The following is a 21,012-nucleotide window of genomic DNA, read 5'->3' on the forward strand; positions in this document are numbered from 1 at the left end:
ACCGGAACTATTTGAAGAAAACTAGTAACTTGGTTACGCTGGTTGATTGTTGCTGTGCTCACGTTAACTGCGTGACTACCCTCGTCCATTTGGTTTTCTGAGTGTAGCAGTCTGTTGTGCCTTTTGGTGCATCCATTTATACCGCACGGGTGGACTTTACAATCTTTGATTGCATTCCCTTTCCCCAGACATCCATAACATAAGCATTTTTTCCTCACTGCCACGTATCGGTCATTAACACTCATGTTTTTGAATGACGGACAGTTCCAAATTTTATAAGTGCCATCGGCTAATGGACACTGATCGCTTTGCGTTTGCTTGGTTTCTTGCAGGTTTGAACTTGCACTGAAGTTCGATGTCTTCGAGAATCGTTTTTCTCTATTTGTGTTGCGTCTGTCTTCTTCTTTGCGTTCCCCTTTTAACGCTGAAAACCCTTCATGCACGAATGCCATTCGTGATAGCCATTTTTCAAACATGATTAGATCAGGCCAGTGCTCGTCTTTGTCATCGACGTAGAACCACCATTTTTCTTTAAGAACCTGTGGTAGCTTATCGAACTTGTTGTTGAACCTGATTGCAAATCACCAATATGTTTGTACTCTTTGAGCACGTTCACGAAGTTAGATACAATAACAGAAAAATTAATCAGGCTGGTTGAATCATGAGGTTTCACTTGATTAGCTTTTCGTAGGCTCTCGAGCTGCGCATCTATAATTACATGCGGTCTTCCAAATTTTCTTTCTAAAATGTTCCAGGCAGCACTATGAAACTTTCCAGAATAGCCCATTCCCGAGATTGCAGATTTTGCTTTGCCTGTTTGCAGAGTCTTCAAATGGCTCATTTTTTCTGAGTCGGGAATCGTGCGTTTATCTACTGTTGCTATGAGCATGCTAGACTACTCAGGCCACTCCAGCGGGTTTCCGTCAAAATTGTTCACCCTCAATTTTGGTAAACTACTGCTTGAATGTCCAGTGTTGTAGTGTCTTTCAGCTATCGGCGATATATCCCGCCCTTCAACACTTACTGAGCGTTCGCGAGAGTTTGGGTACCATGGGTAATGCCTCTGCTTATTTCTTTCAGGGCTGACGTCGAAGCGATCTCTGGGTCGAATTGGTGTTTGCGTGTCGTTCATCGAATTCGCCCACTCCAAGACATCTCTCCCTTTTGGGGTCCAATTCAAAGGTGACTTGTCACGCGCCTTAGTCGATTGAGAACGTAAGTCATCTTTCTCCAATGCTGTTCTTTGCAATTGGCGCTCTAGGTCTCGCTCCTTTTGCCGAAGCTGATGTTGCATCTCTAGTTCTTTCATTTGCATTTCTAGCTCCAACCTCTTTCGATCAAATTGTGCTCGTTCGATTTGCAACTTTCTTTCGAATTCAATTTCAAATTCTTTCATTCGTTCTTCGACCCGACGTTTCACTGAAGATGTTTCCGAAGCGTTCTCTGTATCCTGGTTGATTGTCTGCACGATTCGTGTAACCGCATTCGTCGTTGCATAGCTTGTGCTATCATGGTTTTGGTTAAACTCTGGAATTCCAACGTTTTGTTCTATCTGATGCATATTATTCGCAGGCGGTTGCTCTTCATTGGCATGAAGGGTTGACTGGCTTTGCTGGCTTGACATGTTTGTCTCTCCGTGGATATACGGTAACCGCTCTGCGTTCAAATATTGAAAGTATTTTTCTGTCTCAAGTTTGCGTTTTAATGAAATATCTGGGTCTCGGAGAGACTCAGCTTTCTTATTCACGAGTTTTTGAACGCTGTCGTCCAATTGCAGTATCTGCTGATAAAGAGTCTTGAGCTTGCTTGGTCGATCTCGATTCTTAATGAGCTCAAAAACTTCTTCCTGTTTCTCAATCCAGTTGTTTCGCAAGTTGTTGATCTTTCGATCCAAAACGCTTTGACTCTGTGACGGAGTCACTTCTTGTGTAATTCGGGACTGCAGCTTGAATCTCTACAGCTCCTTTGTTTGTTTGCTTTAATTGAGTTATGCTTTTCAACGTTCCTATCTGCTTTGCCTAATTGCCTTTGCGTTGTTGAATTGCTCGTTGAGTTTTGTTCTCGTTCGTCGATGACTTCGTCACTTCGACTGTTGGGTTGGACAGCAGTTTATTCCACTGTCCGGGTCGGCGGACCAATTGTAACGGCTGCTCTCCTTGTGTTTCACAAAGAAAGTTTTACACCGCCCAGTTCGTTCTGAGTGGTTATAAAATCTGTCCGGATACTTCGTTTATGCAGTTCGCTTTTGTAACTGTATATCCGCTCTGCTGTACTTACCGTTGCATTAATTATTTTAGTTCGTAACTATTCGCTGATCTTAGTTTTTTCAACTATCAATTTGAACTGGATTGCTACAGATCACACAATACGGGATCTCTTTATGTATACCAGTTCAATCCGATAGAAAAAACAAATCGAAGACAAAGATATATGTCTAAGACCTGTTTGTGCAAAAACATTTAAACTTAAACCTAAGTTGGCTTTTGCTGTTTGTACTCACGAGTTGACAATACCAGAAGTTGGGGTTGTAACAGTTGAATTTCAGCTCCAATAATTCGTTGATGCAAGACACAGTAACAGAATTTTTTGCTCAAGAATAATATTTTGAGTACAAGACACAGTAACAATTTACTGCTCAGGAATATTTCTAGTTCAAGACACAGTAACACGTTATTTACTGCTCAAGACAATTTGTTTTGCAATATTTTGCTGAGTTATACTTTCAGCCGTTTTCTGCGGCTACTACGTTGAGTTCTGTGTGTTGCTTTTGTTATTTCCCTCTTTTCTCTTTTTTCTCACGTGACAAACTGTAACTAGAACTAGAACTATAACTATTACTATTAAATGACTAGGACAAAAGAAAGTGGTTTGTTTCTATTTTCCCGCCTACACAAGCTTAGCGAGCTCAGCTCCAACAATTAATTTTGAATAAAGAAGTCAATTAGCATTCAAACTACTCCTATTGCGAATGATAGGAATTTTAGCTCTTTGATTTGGCTTTCCAGTAATTAGTAATTCAAGCAATAAAATTTCCGGTTAAATATATATACTAAAAATTGGGAACAATTTTTAGAATTAGCAGTGAATTCAAGAGTTAAAATTCATACTTTTTCACTCATTTATGTCTACGATTAACAAAATCATTCTTCATTGTGAATAAAATTGAAGCAATTTGAAAATTAGTCACTTTTGTCCTCGAAACGCCAAACAATCTCAAAAACAGCGAGACGCAATTTTGTTGATCCACAATTTTGCTGAATGATGAGTTCAGGATATTTTGAATAGTCAGCAATTCCTCGTGCATTGGTGGACTTAACTTGGATCTATTGGCGTAATAGTTTTTCTGGAAACAAAGTTTGTGCATTTTCGTATATTTCATTGTTCTGTTGCATATTTCAGTCATCCTAGCATTTCTTTGTCAGGTCAAAACTCTAACGTGTCTCAGAATGTTTCTTATCAAAGCAACCAAGGCTCTCATGGTTCATTTCACTGTGAATTCTTACAACTGAAGTATCGTAATTTTTTAGCTTTGTGGTGGCTTTTGTTTTTTTCAGATATCCTAATTTTGTTCAAACCTAGTTTTATACCTACAGCTATTTTGTAAGTCTCTTATAAGATGAACGTTCGCATCTTTCATCTTGCGAGATAAGAGTAATTTACACGAACCTTGCAAGATAGGCTTCGAAGTTCGGCTAGGGAAGGATCATATACGACTTATATATGGTTTCACTCAAGAAATACGTTACGAATGATTTGAATGGCATTATATATGATCTTTGCATGGAACCAACAAAGTGCTAACCTTTTTGTTTGCGTTGTTTTAGTGTTTCGCACTATCTGTGTTGATCTACGTGAATGGGGTGGCCCTCATGTGGTGTGAGTGGCAGAAAGATCAGGTCTCTGTCAAGAAAGTCGGAGCATCCCAGTTCCACATTCAACACGGTAAAAAAAACTTTCATTCACGCAATCTATGCTCTTGTGAGGTTGTCAACAATGAAATAAAATAGCTTTTTATGTCAGCAACTACGTATTGAATCCAATCTAAATTTAGGGAAAACTGCTGCATTGAATCATTTCAAAAAATGTTTAACAAATTGCGCCAGAACCCAAACAACACAGTAGACAGCGCAGATTAATTGAAGTTCAGAGATTTAAATAACAGTCGGTGCTTCTAGTTTTTTGTCTTTTTTCTTAAAGTTACCTGCCTTTGTCAGTTATTATTGCAGTATTATTGAGAGTCTTGCTCAGTCACTCTAAGTAGTTGTAATTCGTGGGTCTGCGGTAATGTTGCTTGCCCGCGCGCCTCGAGAATCTCGGATGTCTTTAGAGAATTTTAATCTCACCATAGTAAAGTGAAATTAATCAAACGCTTCTAATTAGTGGATATAATTATCATCTTCAACCACGAGTTTCTTTTTTACCGTAAGAAAGTAGGGAGAATAGAAAGATACTTTTTATGTGTTGAAAAGTGAAATGGATTGGCAAAAATTGATTCAATAACCTGTTAATCTGCTGTTTTGATGATAAACATATTCAAGGTAATCAAAAACATTGTGAATTCATTGTAAACAATCAGAGATTATTGAGAGTTGCTGAAAGCAAAAGTAGCAAGAACAAATTAAAAAATTAGTTCGTAGGTTAGTTACAATTTAGTTAAGCACAGAAAAAAAATCATTTCGTTAACTCCGTTTTTAATGTTTTAGATCATAGAAATTTTTTTTTAAAAGAATCGCCATCAGTCTGATGCAAATAATCTTAATTACAGCAAATGTATCAAATAATACCTAATAACGCTGTGAAGCAGCACATGATATAAATTAAAGCGCCAATTAAGAGAGTTTTAATCGATTTCGATAGAACAACTTTCTTAATTTCGAGGAGGTGACTGCGAGTTATAGACCAATTGAAAGTGGAGTTCAATTTTACAAATTAGGGAGGTACAACACTGAAGTCAGCCACAAAAATGAGCGATTCTGCTTAAAATTTGGAACATGTAGACGCTTGTAATGATAATTTCTGTAATTAATATTATCTGGTTCGTGGAATATAGGACCCAATTTTTCAAATTTGGTTACAGAAACCGTGTCTTCATTTGTCTTTTACGACAATCCAATGGCTTTAGAAAATGGCTATGAAAATAACCTTGACAAATTTGAAATCTTTGATAAATTTCATACACAATTTTTCGATTTATAGACTCTGATTTCCTGTCTTCATTTTGCAAAGTCAAAATTGACAAATTTTCTCATTACGAGCTCACTTTAGCCTGGAAAATAGTTTAGAGTTTCTCTGGACATCGGCTTGATACTTGTTTCATCAAAGTTCACTTAAGTCTGGAACTTGTCTGATCAGAGGTAGTTTTGAGCGAAGTTCGAGCGCACAATGAGTTTCGAGCGCACACATTAATCTTATCAGAGGTCACTTTTGGTCTGGGACGATCTGATCAGACGTCTTTATGTCTGGGACGAGCTGATCAGAGACAATTTTGATGTCAATCTCGATCTGGGACATTTGAGAAAATTAGTGTTTTAATTGATTATATTGCCATATAGTAAAACAATTGAGTTCACTTTGGCGCTTTAAAGTCAACGCTCACGCACAGAGAGACAAACGAGAAATTCTCAAAAAGTTTTTAGTATGCCCTGAGAAAAATTCTGCGTTATTTCTATTTTGGTTTTTGTCCATTTCTACATGCTTTGTTTTCTTGAGGACCTGAGAGCAAAAAAGAGCACTAAACCTTCGCTTGTTTCACAAGCATAGTTACAAATTTTACCCAATTCAGACAAAATTGGTTATGACAAAAGACAATGTGACATGAATCAATCTCTGAATCAGTACTGAGAACAGTCTGAATTTTTTTCTGATTCAGGCAACTCAATTTGCTTTGGAGTTTGGTACCGGCTGACTTAAAGTTGAAGATGTTCTAAGTGAGCTGCAAAAACTGGAAATCTTACATGAATGAGTGAAAAAATCATTTAATCATTAGATTAACTGATAAATTAAAGGTTCAACATAATTGCTTTTCATATCTGAAATAATTCTCTTAAATATGTTGTTGTTTCTCTTATTTGTTCTACATTTTAAGGTAAATGTGGCAGCAGTTACGTATACGTCCCTGTCGTATTCGTAGTGGTACTTTGGGTCCTTCTCCTCATCGAAGGATACCACTGCGAGCTGAGACGCCAGTTGAGAGTCCGAACCAGTTGCAAGAAGGGCTATGACCTCCTGGACAAGTACAAGAGAGCATACCCTATCATATGGTGGAGAGTCATATGTTACCACTACGCTAAGAGGTCAAGGCAGACTACTTCATATAGAAATGGAGATGCATACGTCACTACTCAGGATTATTATGAAAGGGTGAGTGTTTTTTAAAAAATTTTTCACAGATCTCGGATCTGATAGATCAAGAATATAATATGGTTTAATAAGATATAATGAGTGTCATAAAAGTCTTAGTTATACATACTACATAATTTTGTGTAAACAAAATTAGGATGACTTTTTTAATCTAAACTTCACCCTAAATTTTTCTCGTGTGAGATCACATACAAAATCATGTGCCAAAACACACACGATGAATATGGCACACAAAAAATTCACACGAATCTCTCGGTTTGGCCCTCCCGAGTTGTCATGTGATTCACACGAGTTTCTCATGTAAAATTACACAATTTTTCGTGTTATCGCACATGATTTGTTGGGATTTTTGGCCGCAAAAAGTCGTGTAATTTCACTGGTAACTATTCACCATTTTTTTTGCGTAAAACTCTCTAAAAATTATGTGAAAAAAACCAAAAAATCTTGAGGTGTCACACAAAAAATGTGTGCTTTTACAGTAGAAAATACATGAACCCTCGTGTGAATCACATGACAACTCGTGAAGCCCAACCCGATAGATTCCTGTGATTTCAAACAATAAATCACATAATTGCCGATTTTTTGTTTGTGACTTTTTATCTGGAAAAATAACGTGTGCTGGAACATGATTTTTTATGTGATCACATTGGAGAACTCATGTACTGCAATTTTTTCAAAAAAACTCATCCAAGAAAGGCGCTGTATCTCAAAAAAGCAGTTTTTGGTATTGCACCTGAGAAATTGTATTCATTTAGGTCTCTAACTACTTACTAAATGGAAAATAAAAAACAAAGGGAAAACAAAGGGAAAACAGAAAACAAAAAACAAACAACAAATCTTGAGTTGAAAGTATCATGATAAACACTAACAACTAAGTTTCCAGTTTGCAAATGTTTGTAATCACATGATATATATCAACTAAGTCTCTCATCATCTTCAAATAGGAAGTTTTTTTTCGTTTTGAGGCAGGCGACAAGTCTAACGAACCACCAACATCTAGAATGGAAAAATTATTAACATTAAATTTCGACAGTCGTCAATTATAACCTACAATCCATTCCATTTACGACTCCCGTCTAGTGTTAATATATTTTTTAAAGCAAAGATTACCTTAAATTTACTCTAACTTGTGTCTGCCATAACTTTATCTATGTTGTAAATGAGAACAATCTGAGATTTTCTTTTCTTTTGTTTTCTTTTCTTAATCAAAACTTTCATATTTGTTCTTCTTATTTATCCACATACAAAGAACCGATTTGACCGAAACAGATCCGTGAAAGTTAGATACATTTTACGTAGAAAATGCCCAGAGCTAATTTCAGGCCAAAATATGTACTGGACACGTCTAATTGCAAATCTACCGTGATTTTCCAAGTAAAAAAGCAGCTTTTCGAAAATATTCGATTGAAAATCCGAATTTTGGAAAATCTGCCGACGTGCTGCGATTTTGAGGTGAACTTCCGACAATTTTTTTCTGAGGACTTATTTTTGGCCATTTGTTGGCTGTTTTTCCGTTGTCCTGATCTAATTTGGTCATTTTGTCTGCTATTTTGAGATTTTTTTGACGCGACAAGACTTTTCGAAGGCCTGGTGGACAAAATGCAGGTCTTGCCCATAGCATGTAAATCTAAATACAAATTTTAGCCAATACTTGCATTTTGACCTGCATAGGTTTTACAGTTCGATTTGTACGTCTAGGCAAGAAACTGCATTTCGACGTGAACTTCTAGGCCCAGAGTGTCATTTTGATATGCATGTGGTGATGATGACCTGCATATAGACATCTAGGCGTAAGGATTGACATGATTATAGCGCTGCACCAATACTGATATAGGACTTACAGTCTGATGTACGCAGCACTGATATCGACCTGCCTTTAGGTCGGAGAGCTTAAGAGAAATCTATAGCAGTCAGCGTAGATGAATTTGACAAAATGCTCTATCTAAATTTCACGCTTATTCAAAAATAGACAACTTGGAAAAAATTTCTGAGCAAGTATTTTTAATAAGTTGAAGGTTCTTCAGTATAGTGACTTGACAAATTTGATAAAAACCAAAATTGACATGCGTTTTTTGTTTATTTCGCGGATCTAATCCACAGTTCAACAAAACACAAGAAATGCGTTATTAGTTTAAGAAATCAGAAGCAACCATAATCAGGTTAAAAGACCTGAAAATCTCTGAAAATTTTGCATGGCACAAAACTATTGAATAAGTGAAGGACTCCTGAGATTTTATAGTGGCTTCATTTGTTGGTGGCACATTTAATTTGTTTCGTACAGGAAATTAAGACGTTCATTTTATTGTTGCCTAATAGAAAAAGGCGACTTAGAGTAATGCTTATAGCTATTATTCCACTTACGGTTTCTCGCAGTGTGGTAATATGTTTCTAATTCTGTTACTTTTAAAGCTAACATAATCAAAATTTCGTAAATTTATTATTTCGTAAATGTTTAGGATCATAGATTAGAGAATTGAATGTTTCTTCAACAGACGTAACAATTTAAATTCTGTTGTTATCATTGTTTTACAGTGATAAAAACACGCATTTATAAAAAATTTGAGAAAAAAGAAAATTGTAGAACAGTAATTAACAAAGAAAAAATTACAGCAATAGTATTGGATAAAACGGGGGTTACAACCAACAGCCCGATTTGGCTCATCCCCCCTCACGAATTCGGCAAATGGGCCAAACCGACCTGTCGACTGTAACTCCGTTTTATCCACTACTATAATCTCAATCAAAAACAAAAATTGACCAAAAGTAGGCACCAACCCGCATGATTGCGCACGCCATGGGCACGCGCACAGTTGCCAATGCTCCCTCCTACTTAGAATCATGCGCAAGCATGCGGGCATGCGCTTATCTCTTTATTCTTCTAATAATTTATCTATATCTATACCTTTGGCTTTTTATTTGGAAACTATAATATAATTTAAATAATACTCTGGCTCATCTATAATACATTTGGCCAGTTTTATATCCTTATGGTAATTTTTTATATGACACTTTAATCCGCTAAGGCTAATAATAGAAGAACAATATTCACAATTCTCCTTTTTTGAAGTGCATTCTTTACATATTGATTTCTTTTTATCAAAAAATGTTGTTTGTTTTATAACCTTACATTTATTACAAATTTTATTTGTTATATCAAATTTTATATTAGTATATGTGGGGTTGAGCTCAGGGTCGGGCTTGAGGCCGGGCTTGGGGTCAGGCTCAGGGCCGGGCTCGGGGCTAGGCTTGGGGTTGGGCTGCGGCTAGAATTAGAATTAGAATTGGAATTAGAATTAGAAATATAATCAGAACTAGACTTAAAGCCGGAACTAGAAGCAAGTTTGTTGATACAAATTCCACTCAATAATTTATCCTGACCAATTTTTTCCTTATGTTCTATTTCATAAGGAAAAGCTAAAGTAAAAGGAGTTCCGCATTTATAATTACACTCCAAACATTCTATAAACATTATTAATAACAGGACTTCCAATTTAAACAATTAAAATTCCAAATTAAAAAATTTTACAATTCCAATTTAAAACTAACCAGAATTTCATTTAAAGTCGTAGTATATTCTATAGAGCAGTCAAACTTAGCTAAATTTTCCCTACCTAGCTTATTAAGAGTATTATATTTAAATCTTTTAACTAAAATCTTTTCATTACTCAATCAGGCTTTACCCCCAACGAAATTCATAATTTCATCTCTAAATTTTTGATTATTTTCATATAGATCTTTTAAATCTTCCAAACTCTTTTTGTTTAAAGTACCAGTCTCTTCATTCATATATTCAGATGGAGTTCCATAGCCATAATTGATTAAAGTATTTGTTTTATTTAATATATTACTCGCACCCACTGCTACAAGAGCAGCAGTTTTTACTGTTGTATTAGGAGATATATGTATATATATCATAAAACACATACCTAAAATCCCGCCTAAGTATAATGCTACTCCTAAAACATCAGCTGTAAATGTTCCTTTAGTTAGAAAATCGTTCTGAATTTTAATACCTCTTGATGTAAAATGTTTATTAAAATAGAACTGAAAATTATTTATTTTAAAAGTATTTCTATCTGTAGCATTATTCATTAGTGGTTTTATATAATCTATAAGTTTATTTATCTCATCCCTTTCTAGTTCATCTTTTAAACTAAGAGCTTTTATGTCTAGGAAACCAACTCTCCACTCATATATCATAGCTCTATTTCTATCAATAATAATAAAAGTTTTCTCTTTCTTAATATATTAATTATACCATAACGAAGCTCATCAGACATTCCATGCAAAAAAGTATAATGGCTACTATTTAACTCATTAATTGTTTCATAGAACTTATGTTCAAATTTAATATTTCATTAAAATTTTTTAAACAGATCAGCCCCATTATTAATTGTTAAATAAATAGTATAAGAACTCATTCTTGCTATAATAATTATCTGGGCTGGTTTATGACACATTACAATCATTTGAATATTTTGATGTCTTCCTTCTGTAAAATATGAAGCTATATGTTTATTTAATTTATCACCCATATCATCAAGAACAGTTACACTATCTCGAAACATATGCATATTTTTTATGTGACCATGTTTATAACACACATATTGAACTCACAATAAGGCTTGCCAGTTTCTGGATTGATGTAATCTCTTTCATCTTTACATACTACGATTATGGACCTCCGGTCATGTTCCACCATATTTTTGTTATCTTGATTTTGATCATGATCTTGATAGAATTTCAAGTATTGTCTGATAAAATATGCTTTACCTGTGCCAGTACCACCATAAACAAAAGTATGTAATGGTGACTTTTCATATTCAAATCTCACTAGACTTTTATTTATAAAGCCATCAAAGTTTTCTTCTAGTTTTGCATTTTTACTCGGTATTGAGCCATATGCTTTATAGCAAATTATAAACTAAATATAAAAATTGCACCACCCCTTTCCCTTTTTTATCATATAAAAATGCTTATCCTTTCATTTGAGGAATTCAATAATAAATTTGGTATCGATAATAAAGCTATGGTTAATATCAGAATAGAAGATGTAGGTAAAGATATAAGTCCAACTCCAATAGAAAAAATAATGAGAGATCAGAAACCAGATAGTGTTGCCAATCCTGAATTCAACATTATTGCAAATCTACATCCAACTGATGGTACACATTGGGTTTTAGTTATAAGAAGGGAAGGTGGTCCTGTGTATAATTTTGATAGTTTTGGTGTTGAGACCCCCTATTATTTTTAGAAGATTATGTTGATCTAGGCTCTAACGAGAATACAAGAAAATTATGAATCTTATTTGGGTCTTCTTGTTTATACAAGATCTATCTTATTGATAAAGGATTTAGAATAATGAGTGTTTTGAATATTCTAAATATTCAATGTAAATATCCGGGAATGTATGATGAGTGTTGTAAAGATAATGACGTTGGTAGTGAAGATGAAGTTGATATCTATCTAAAACCCCAGTGGTAAAGCTCCGTAGTAGGGTATCACCTTTGCAGATTAATGTTAATGGGAGTCTACGATCATGGCTAGATAATGCTAATATAATTGTTAATGCCATATTCACAGAAAGCTTCAGCTGTGTAATAGCTGGTCCTAGTGAATGTGGAAAAACATTCTTATTAAAGAATCTATTTTTGGGTAGTATAAATTTTGATAGCTTATATATCATTGGTTCTACTGGTGATCACTTGATCACTATAAATATTTTAAGTATGAAGACATAGTGTAGATAAAGAAATAGAAGATTTACCCTCTCCCGATCAACTACTCAAAGATATAAAGAAACTGATGATATTTGATGATGTTGGGGGCAGGGAACCAGTTATTAATGAATACTTTTTTAGAGGTAGACATAGTAATTGTAACATGATATATCTTAAACAAAATATATTCTCAGCAGATAGTTATAGAGAATTGTAATCTTTTTATTTTCTTTGAACAAAGAAGTAGAGATACCACAGCTATATATCATGATTTTTTAATAGAGCAGAACTTAGTTATGATGATTTTAGTAGTTTATGTGAACAGGTATGGGAAGAACTTTATAATTACATCGTCATTGATAAAACTAAAACTAGAAATATTCATGGTAAACTAAGAATTAATTGGGATTGGAGAGTTTTATAGTTTAATAATATTTAAGTCTAAGTATAAGTGTGTGTCTAAAATTATAACTAAGTCTAAGTCTGAGTCTAAGTTTAAGTCTAATTGTCATTCTATGAGTAAGTCTAAGTCTATGACTAAATCTAAGTCTATGAGTAAGTATAAGTCTATGAGTAAGTCTAAATCTAAGTTTAAGTCTAAGTCTATATTTATGACTATGACTTTGTCTAATCAACTGCAACGTAAAACTCAACACATCACCATTGAAATCAATTGGTCTTCCACGCTTATCTTTAATATGAAATTCAATGTATTCCATTCTATCCTTTGTTACACTTTGATATAAGATATTAGTTGGCTTAATATTTATCAAGTAACCTGATGGTTCTGTTAGAGTAAAAGTATATAGTATTTCTGTGTTGTTACCACTATCTTTAACCTCGGATATAACTTTACAGTGAATGTTAATAGCACTAAATCCCGTAAAACCAATAAACTTTTGAGATGTATATTTGCCTGGTTTATAAAGTATTTTTCTAAATCCTAGTAATGAAGCTATTGAGTTTTCTACATCAAAGCTAAGTGCACCTTGTTTGATTTCTATTATACATTTCATTGTATTCTTATCGGGTTCTATTAAAACATTACCATTAGTTTCTTCTTTTATTTATTATGCTATTTCAAATAATTCATATGCACCTGGTGTAATAGTTGAATATAACAATGGGATTCCTTTATTATTATAATTAAGAACAGATGTAATGTTTGAGTCAGTGTTATTGTTATTGTTAGAGATAAGAGGTTCTGCCAAAGCATCATCATCATGGGACCGTACCACACCGCCATCTAAAACCGTACCAGCTTCTTCACATTAAACACTGAGTTATAAACCGATAATCTAATTAAACCTAATTTTGTTGTATTAAGTATAGGTTAACTAAAGTTAAACTTTTCTGTTGGCTTTTTCATTCTAAAGTTAAGTGTGTGTTTTTCCTTAGTTGTAGTTACAACTTCATGTATTTTTGTAGTTCATATAAGATTAAATTTTCAGTCAGTTAAGTTATTCAAATAATGCTATATTTATCTGCGAAAAAACTCTGCTCGTGGCCAGCCAGCAGGTTCCCCGATAGTTATATCTATAGTTATAATTGTAGTTAGTTATACATTTTTAGTTATTACTTTTTAACTCATAAAAATAGATTTTAATTTGGATGCAATTTATGTTTACAATAATGATATACACAGAGGTAAGATTTTAAAATATAAATCTTATAATCTAGCAACAATGAATACGGTTAACACTAATATTAATATCATTCTCAATAGAGAAGAGAATCATTTAAATATACACGATTCATATCTAGATATAGAGTTTGTTGTATCAGATAATGCTGGGGGTTTATTTGCTAATAATGCTAATATCAGATTATGTATTTATGTTATGATGGCATGATTTAGTTCAATTAAGCTGGAAACTAGTAGTGGTAGGAATATTGATTAAATAGATCATTGTCATCCTAATCTATTGATGTATAAGTTATTAACTAGTACTGATGACGAATATGAGAGTGGTTTTGTTAGAAATCAAGGTAATAGAGATAGTCAATACAAAGGTGATCATATTGCTGCAGAACGAGATCATATATATATGATGGTTAAGATGAGTCATCTATTTGGGTTTGTGAATGATTTAGAAAAGATTATATTTGGTTAGGATTTAACCCAAATATTCAATTTAAAAGAAATCAACCAGATCGTCAACTTAAAGGTGATCATATTGCTGCAGAACGAGGTCATATGTATATAATGGTTAAGATGAGTGATCTATTTGGGTTTGTGAATGATTTAGAAAAGATTGTATATGGATTAGGATTTAAACTAAGATTAAAAAAGATAATAATGATAGAGCTCTAATTACAGTTAATGCTGGTTCTGAAGCAGTAGCTAATGATGGTAATATAGATATTAGATATATATCATGGTGTGTGCCTAGTATTGATCCTAGTAATGATATAAGAATTATTGTACAGAAAGGATTAAATAAAAAGAACAATATTGATATTAGTTATTTTGAAAGAAAGACACTTTTTAAGAATGTATCCAATGCTACCAACTTCTTATTTGAACTAGGTATGGAAAGTGGTATGGAAAGACCACAATATATAATAATTGGTTTTGAAAACAATAATTTTGATGAACAATTTCATGATGCAAGTACTTTTGACATAATAAATGTTATTGAGTGTTATAGTAAGATTTGTAGTGAATTCTATCCTGAGGATAGAATGAATTTTAGTTATGGCACTAAAAAACATTATGAGGCTTTTAAGGAGATTGTTAATTTTAATTAAGAATATAATTGATTACCGCATAATATTAAACCATATATAAATCATAGAACAATCAAAGATATCTATAGAATATATGTATTTGATACTAGATATCAAAATGATCATATAGGCCCAAAACCCGATACAACTTATTTTTAAATTTAGTGTTGCAGTTGCAGATGTGATATGCCAAGCATTAGTATTAACTAGAAAATTTATTAGTGCGAATAGTGATGGCAATAGGATGGTTGATGTAATCCCGTAGTTATAGTTATAGTCAATGTCATAGTCAAATTATTTCCTACTAGTCTTAACAAAATCTTAGCATGAATAATATCTAATTTTCTTTTACTCTCTAGAGACAGGGGGGCTCCGGCCTTGGTACCCCAACCTTTAGCTTCAAGTTTGTTTTTGGGCTTCGAGCTTCGCTCGCGGGCGGAGCCCGCAGGCTTAGTCTTAGCCTTAGTTGGTGACTTTATAACAAAAGGATTATACTTTTTAGTTTCCATTATTTTTTATATATAGAAAAATGAGTTTAAAACTAATTCATATTGTGTTGGTGGTAGACATTATAGTGGTACTAATAAAATTCGAGAAGTTGTCAATTCAAATGGTACTAAGATGTTAAAGGGATCCTGTGCTCTGTGTAGAAGAAATAAGTCAAGGACTGTCAGTGGTGCAACAATAGAAGCCGAGGAATCGAAAGATTTCCTTAAGAGTGTTGGTAAAACATCAGTTAACTTAGGAAAAAATTGCTAATAACCCAGTAAGAGCATTAGAAATAGCATGTAAAATGGGAAGTGCAGCTGCAAGTAGAAACCCAAGAGCTGCTTTATCAGCCACACCTGATTTAATTAGATTTGCAACTACTGGTGAAGGTATAAATGTAGTACAGAAAAGCAGAGTTATATATTTAGGTACAAAGAAAAGATAATTATTTATATCAGATTTTAAATATAACTATAACTATGATTATAGTTATGAGTATAACTATGACTAGGAATATCTAATGGTAGATATTAATACTAATATTATTTTTACTAAACATACTATTAAAACTAAACACTAATAACTTTAGTTTAAAAAATACTCAGCTTGTTTTTCTTGCTCTTCTTATAATCCTCATATGCCTTAACTAATTCCTTATACTCCTCATTATCTATTTTATTATCATTCATTGATTTAGTATATAGTTTATAAAACTTGTTACTAAAATGTTTACCTAAAATATACATTTGTGAATACTTTATAATTTTCTTTCTTATTTTTGCATTAACTGTTTTTGATAATGAAAACCAAACAGTTGCTGTAGCACAAGCTGTAGGTATAGAATAAGGGAAGCCTATACCCGTTATTGTAATTGATGTTGATGTTGTAGTTGTTGCTGTTGATGATAGTAGTATTTCTGTTATCTCAGCTACATCAATATAATTTTTATATCTACTTAACTTTTTATTATAGTTATTAGTTTCACTTTCATAATAATTTCTAAAGTCTTTTATGATGATAATATTATAATTAAGTTTATTGTTAGCAAGGATTTTTTTATTGAAGTATTGTTATGAGAAGGAGCTAAGATTGGGGTAGAGTAAAGGTGCACTACGCCCCCGTAGTCATAGTCATATTCGCAGATATAATAATAACAATATAAAACACCTCTCAACCTCCTTCATTATATCTTCATGATTGAAATCATAATGCATCTCTAGTCTTGCTTGTTCTTTGTTGTCTACTAGCCTACTTTCTAATAATGCAGCTATTATATATTGTACTATTGTCTTTTTAGGGGCTTCATCAACAGTAGAATTAGTCTTTTTATTAATTTCAATAAATTCTTTTAGACCAGTAGTGAATATATCATCTAGGTGAATGTTAGCAAAATTCTGATTAAACTTATTATTATCAATCTCTAGTTTTAATTGATTATACTTAGAGATAGTATCACTAGCAACTTTATTACAAAAGTTAACAGTATTTGTAACTTCATTTGCGGATTTAATAAACTCATTCATCAGTTCTTCATTAACTTGAATTTTTTTAGTTGTAAGCTTTTAGCTGTAACTTTATCAAAGTCACCCTTTCTTAGTTCCGTTATGATTTTACTTAAAATGTCTATTTTATTAGAAGAGGGTATTAAGTTATTGTCACAAAACTCTTTATTAACAATAACTTTTTCATCTGTAGGTGGGAGTACAATTGTAATTTTATAGGTATCGTTCATATCAATATTATCTTTATCTTCTAAGAATAATTGGCGGGCCTTATTTGTTGTTAGATTATTGGTTATTGCTGATCCGAGAAGCCGGTTCCCTGATTATTGCTTAGCAGGATTGAATCTATGTCGTGTCATCTTTGTATTGTTTACAGAGAGATTTAAATTTAATGATACCAAAACATTATTATTAGATTCAAAATCAAACTCGGATTTTAATAGTTCTTGTTCATAGACTTTGCCTTCTAATATTTCTTCATTCACATCCTCTATTTTATTTGTTGGTGGTTGTGTTTTTAAAACTTCATTAACATTAAACAAATCTCTGTTCCCGTTAGAAGTGTATACTTTAGAGAAAATGTTGCGTTTGTCAGCATTCCTGACATAATCGCCGACTTTAAGTTTTGATTTAATCTTAGTAGAAGTAGATATAATATATCTAACTTTTTCAGGATTATAAGAAGCATCTAAAGGTGTCAAATAAACTGTTGAACGAACGTTATTCTTAAATGTTACAACATCATCGTTTAATATATTTACCCAATTACCATCACCATTGATGAACATTGGTTTATTCAATATTTGTAGTAATTTTCTATTAAATCACTCTATGAATACGGCCTCTAAATCACTATAAGTAGAATATAATTCGGTTTCATATTCTCTAAGTAAAGATTTAAAAGTTTTATTGTAAAACTCACTACCTCTATCTACCCATAACTTCTCTGGTTTTCTATGTTCACCTACTACTATTTTAACACCATTAGTTATAGATAAACCAGTTTATTCTTCAAGGGAATAGCCCATACAAATTTTGTGAATATATCTATAACTGTTATTATAAACTTATAATTATTATTGTATTTACTTAAAGATGACTTATCAATTAAATCAGCTGACCAAGTTTCATATTTATATAGTGGTATTATTCTTTCTCTTCTAAACTTTGATATTAGAGGATTGAATACTTCTTTAACTAGTAGTTGTTGCTTTTCCACCATTATTTGTTTACCATAACTTAAAACAAAATTGTCTAGTTGTTCTTGATTAATAATATTAATAGTTAATAGTTGTTTAGATATATTTAACATTTCATCATATAATTCATCATGCCCAGCTTTTGTTTCTAGTATAAGTAAATCTAATCTTTCTATTAAGTTGTTGGGGTTGCCCTTGCCAAGACCACTAGCTTCTTTTTGTTTATCAGTCTCGTAATCAGTTTCTTCCTCTTATTCTTCTTCTCCTACTGCCCCTTGTTCATAATCACTAGTATAACGTTGATGTTTTTCATCTTTACTGGAGGTTGGTATTGTTATAACCTGAGAAGTGGGTTCACCGATACTAGCAAAAATTCTTCTCATAAGTTTTGATCTTTTACTCTTAGTATCTCCTCATTGTTTATAACCAATATCTTTTAGAAATTGTTTCATTTTGTTTTCATCACCTTTTTTATCTCTTTCGATTACAGCTTTATTAGTAATAAACATAAGGAAGCCCTTAGAAAAATCTTAGACTTTACTTTCAATTTTTATACCATCAGGTACTAGAGATAAGTCAAGGACTGTCAGTGGTGCAACAATAGAAGCCGAGGAATCGAAAGATTTCCTTAAGAGTGTTGGTAAAACATCAGTTAACTTAGGAAAAAATTGCTAATAACCCAGTAAGAGCATTAGAAATAGCATGTAAAATGGGAAGTGCAGCTGCAAGTAGAAACCCAAGAGCTGCTTTATCAGCCACACCTGATTTAATTAGATTTGCAACTACTGGTGAAGGTATAAATGTAGTACAGAAAAGCAGAGTTATATATTTAGGTACAAAGAAAAGATAATTATTTATATCAGATTTTAAATATAACTATAACTATTATTATAGTTATGAGTATAATTATGACTAGATATATCTAATGGTAGATATTAATACTAATGTTATTTTTACTAAACATACTATTAAAACTAAACACTAATAACTTTAGTTTAAAAAATACTCAGCTTGTTTTTCTTGTTCTTCTTATAATCCTCATATGCCTTAACTAATTCCTTATACTCCTCATTGTCTATTTTATTATCATTCATTGATTTAGTATATAGTTTATAAAACTTGTTACTAAAATGTTTACCTAAAATATACATTTGTGAATACTTTATAATTTTCTTTCTTATTTTTGCATTAACTGTTTTTGATAATGAAAACCAAACAGTTGCTGTAGCACAAGCTGTAGGTATAGAATAAGGGAAGCCTATACCCGTTATTGTAATTGATGTTGATGTTGTAGTTGTTGCTGTTGATGATAGTAGTATTTCTGTTATCTCAGCTACATCAATATAATTTTTATATCTACTTAACTTTTTATTATAGTTATTAGTTTCACTTTCATAATAATTTCTAAAGTCTTTTATGATGATAATATTATAATTAAGATTATTGTTAGCAAGGATTTTTTTATTGAAATATTGTTATGAGAAGGAGCTAAGATTGGGGTAGAGTAAAGGTGCACTACGCCCCCGTAGTCATAGTCATATTCGCAGATATAATAATAACAATATAAAACACCTCTCAACCTCCTTCATTATATCTTCATGAATGAAATCATAATGCATCTCTAGTCTTGCTTGTTCTTTGTTGTCTACTAGCCTACTTTCTAATAATGCAGCTATTATATATTGTACTATTGTCTTTTTAGGGGCTTCATCAACAGTAGAATTAGTCTTTTTATTAATTTCAATAAATTCTTTTAGACCAGTAGTGAATATATCATCTAGGTGAATGTTAGCAAAATTCTGATTAAACTTATTATTATCAATCTCTAGTTTTAATTGATTATACTTAGAGATGGTATCACTAGCAACTTTATTACAAAAGTTAACAGTATTTGTAACTTCATTTGCGGATTTAATAAACTCATTCATCAGTTCTTCATTAACTTGAATTTTTTTAGTTGTAAGCTTTTAGCTGTAACTTTATAAAAGTCACCCTTTCTTAGTTCCGTTATGATTTTACTTAAAATGTCTATTTTATTAGAAGAGGGTATTAAGTTATTGTCACAAAACTCTTTATTAACAATAACTTTTTCATCTGTAGGTGGGAGTACAATTGTAATTTTATAGGTATCGTTCATATCAATATTATCTTTATCTTCTAAGAATAATTGGCGGGACTTATTTGTTGTTAGATTATTGGTTATTGCTGATCCGAGAAGCCGGTTCCCTGATTATTGCTTAGCAGGATTGAATCTATGTCGTGTCATCTTTGTATTGTTTACAGAGAGATTTAAATTTAATGATACCAAAACATTATTATTAGATTCAAAATCAAACTCGGATTTTAATAGTTCTTGTTCATAGACTTTGCCTTCTAATATTTCTTCATTCACATCCTCTATTTTATTTGTTGGTGGTTGTGTTTTTAAAACTTCATTAACATTAAACAAATCTCTGTTCCCGTTAGAAATGTATACTTTAGAGAAAATGTTGCGTTTGTCAGCATTCCTGACATAATCGCCGACTTTAAGTTTTGATTTAATCTTAGTAGAAGTGGATATAATATATCTAACTTTTTCAGGATTATAAGAAGCATCTAAAGGTGTCAAATAAACTGTTGAACGAACGCTATTCTTAAATGTTACAACATCATCGTTTAATATATTTACCCAATTACCATCACCATTGATGAACATTGGTTTATTTAATATTTGTAGTAATTTTCTATTAAATCACTCTATGAATACGGCCTCTAAATCACTATAAGTAGAATATAATTCGGTTTCATATTCTCTAAGTAAAGATTTAAAAGTTTTATTGTAAAACTCACTACCTCTATCTACCCATAACTTCTCTGGTTTTCTATGTTCACCTACTACTATTTTAACACCATTAGTTATAGATAAACCAGTTTATTCTTCAAGGGAATAGCCCATACAAATTTTGTGAATATATCTATAACTGTTATTATAAACTTATAATTATTATTGTATTTACTTAAAGATGACTTATC

The 21,012-nt window shown here is 32.3% G+C and overlaps 1 protein-coding gene across 4 annotated transcripts in view; it reads left to right on the plus strand.

The window, feature by feature from the left end:
* The window catches only part of LOC142345762 (uncharacterized), a 63,590-nt gene that overhangs the window by 14,037 nt on the left and 28,541 nt on the right, over positions 1–21,012 (plus strand). For all 4 annotated transcript variants that reach the window (XM_075398070.1, XM_075398072.1, XM_075398071.1 and 1 more), the window contains 2 exons: positions 3,825–3,942; positions 6,086–6,360. In XM_075398070.1, coding sequence (XP_075254185.1) covers positions 3,825–3,942; positions 6,086–6,360 — 393 coding nt within the window. The remainder of the gene's footprint in view (positions 1–3,824; positions 3,943–6,085; positions 6,361–21,012) is intronic.

This window comes from Convolutriloba macropyga, chromosome 9, assembly GCF_964194025.1.
Source record: "Convolutriloba macropyga chromosome 9, txConMacr16.3, whole genome shotgun sequence".
In the NCBI taxonomy this organism is placed as follows: Eukaryota; Metazoa; Xenacoelomorpha; order Acoela; family Convolutidae; genus Convolutriloba; species Convolutriloba macropyga.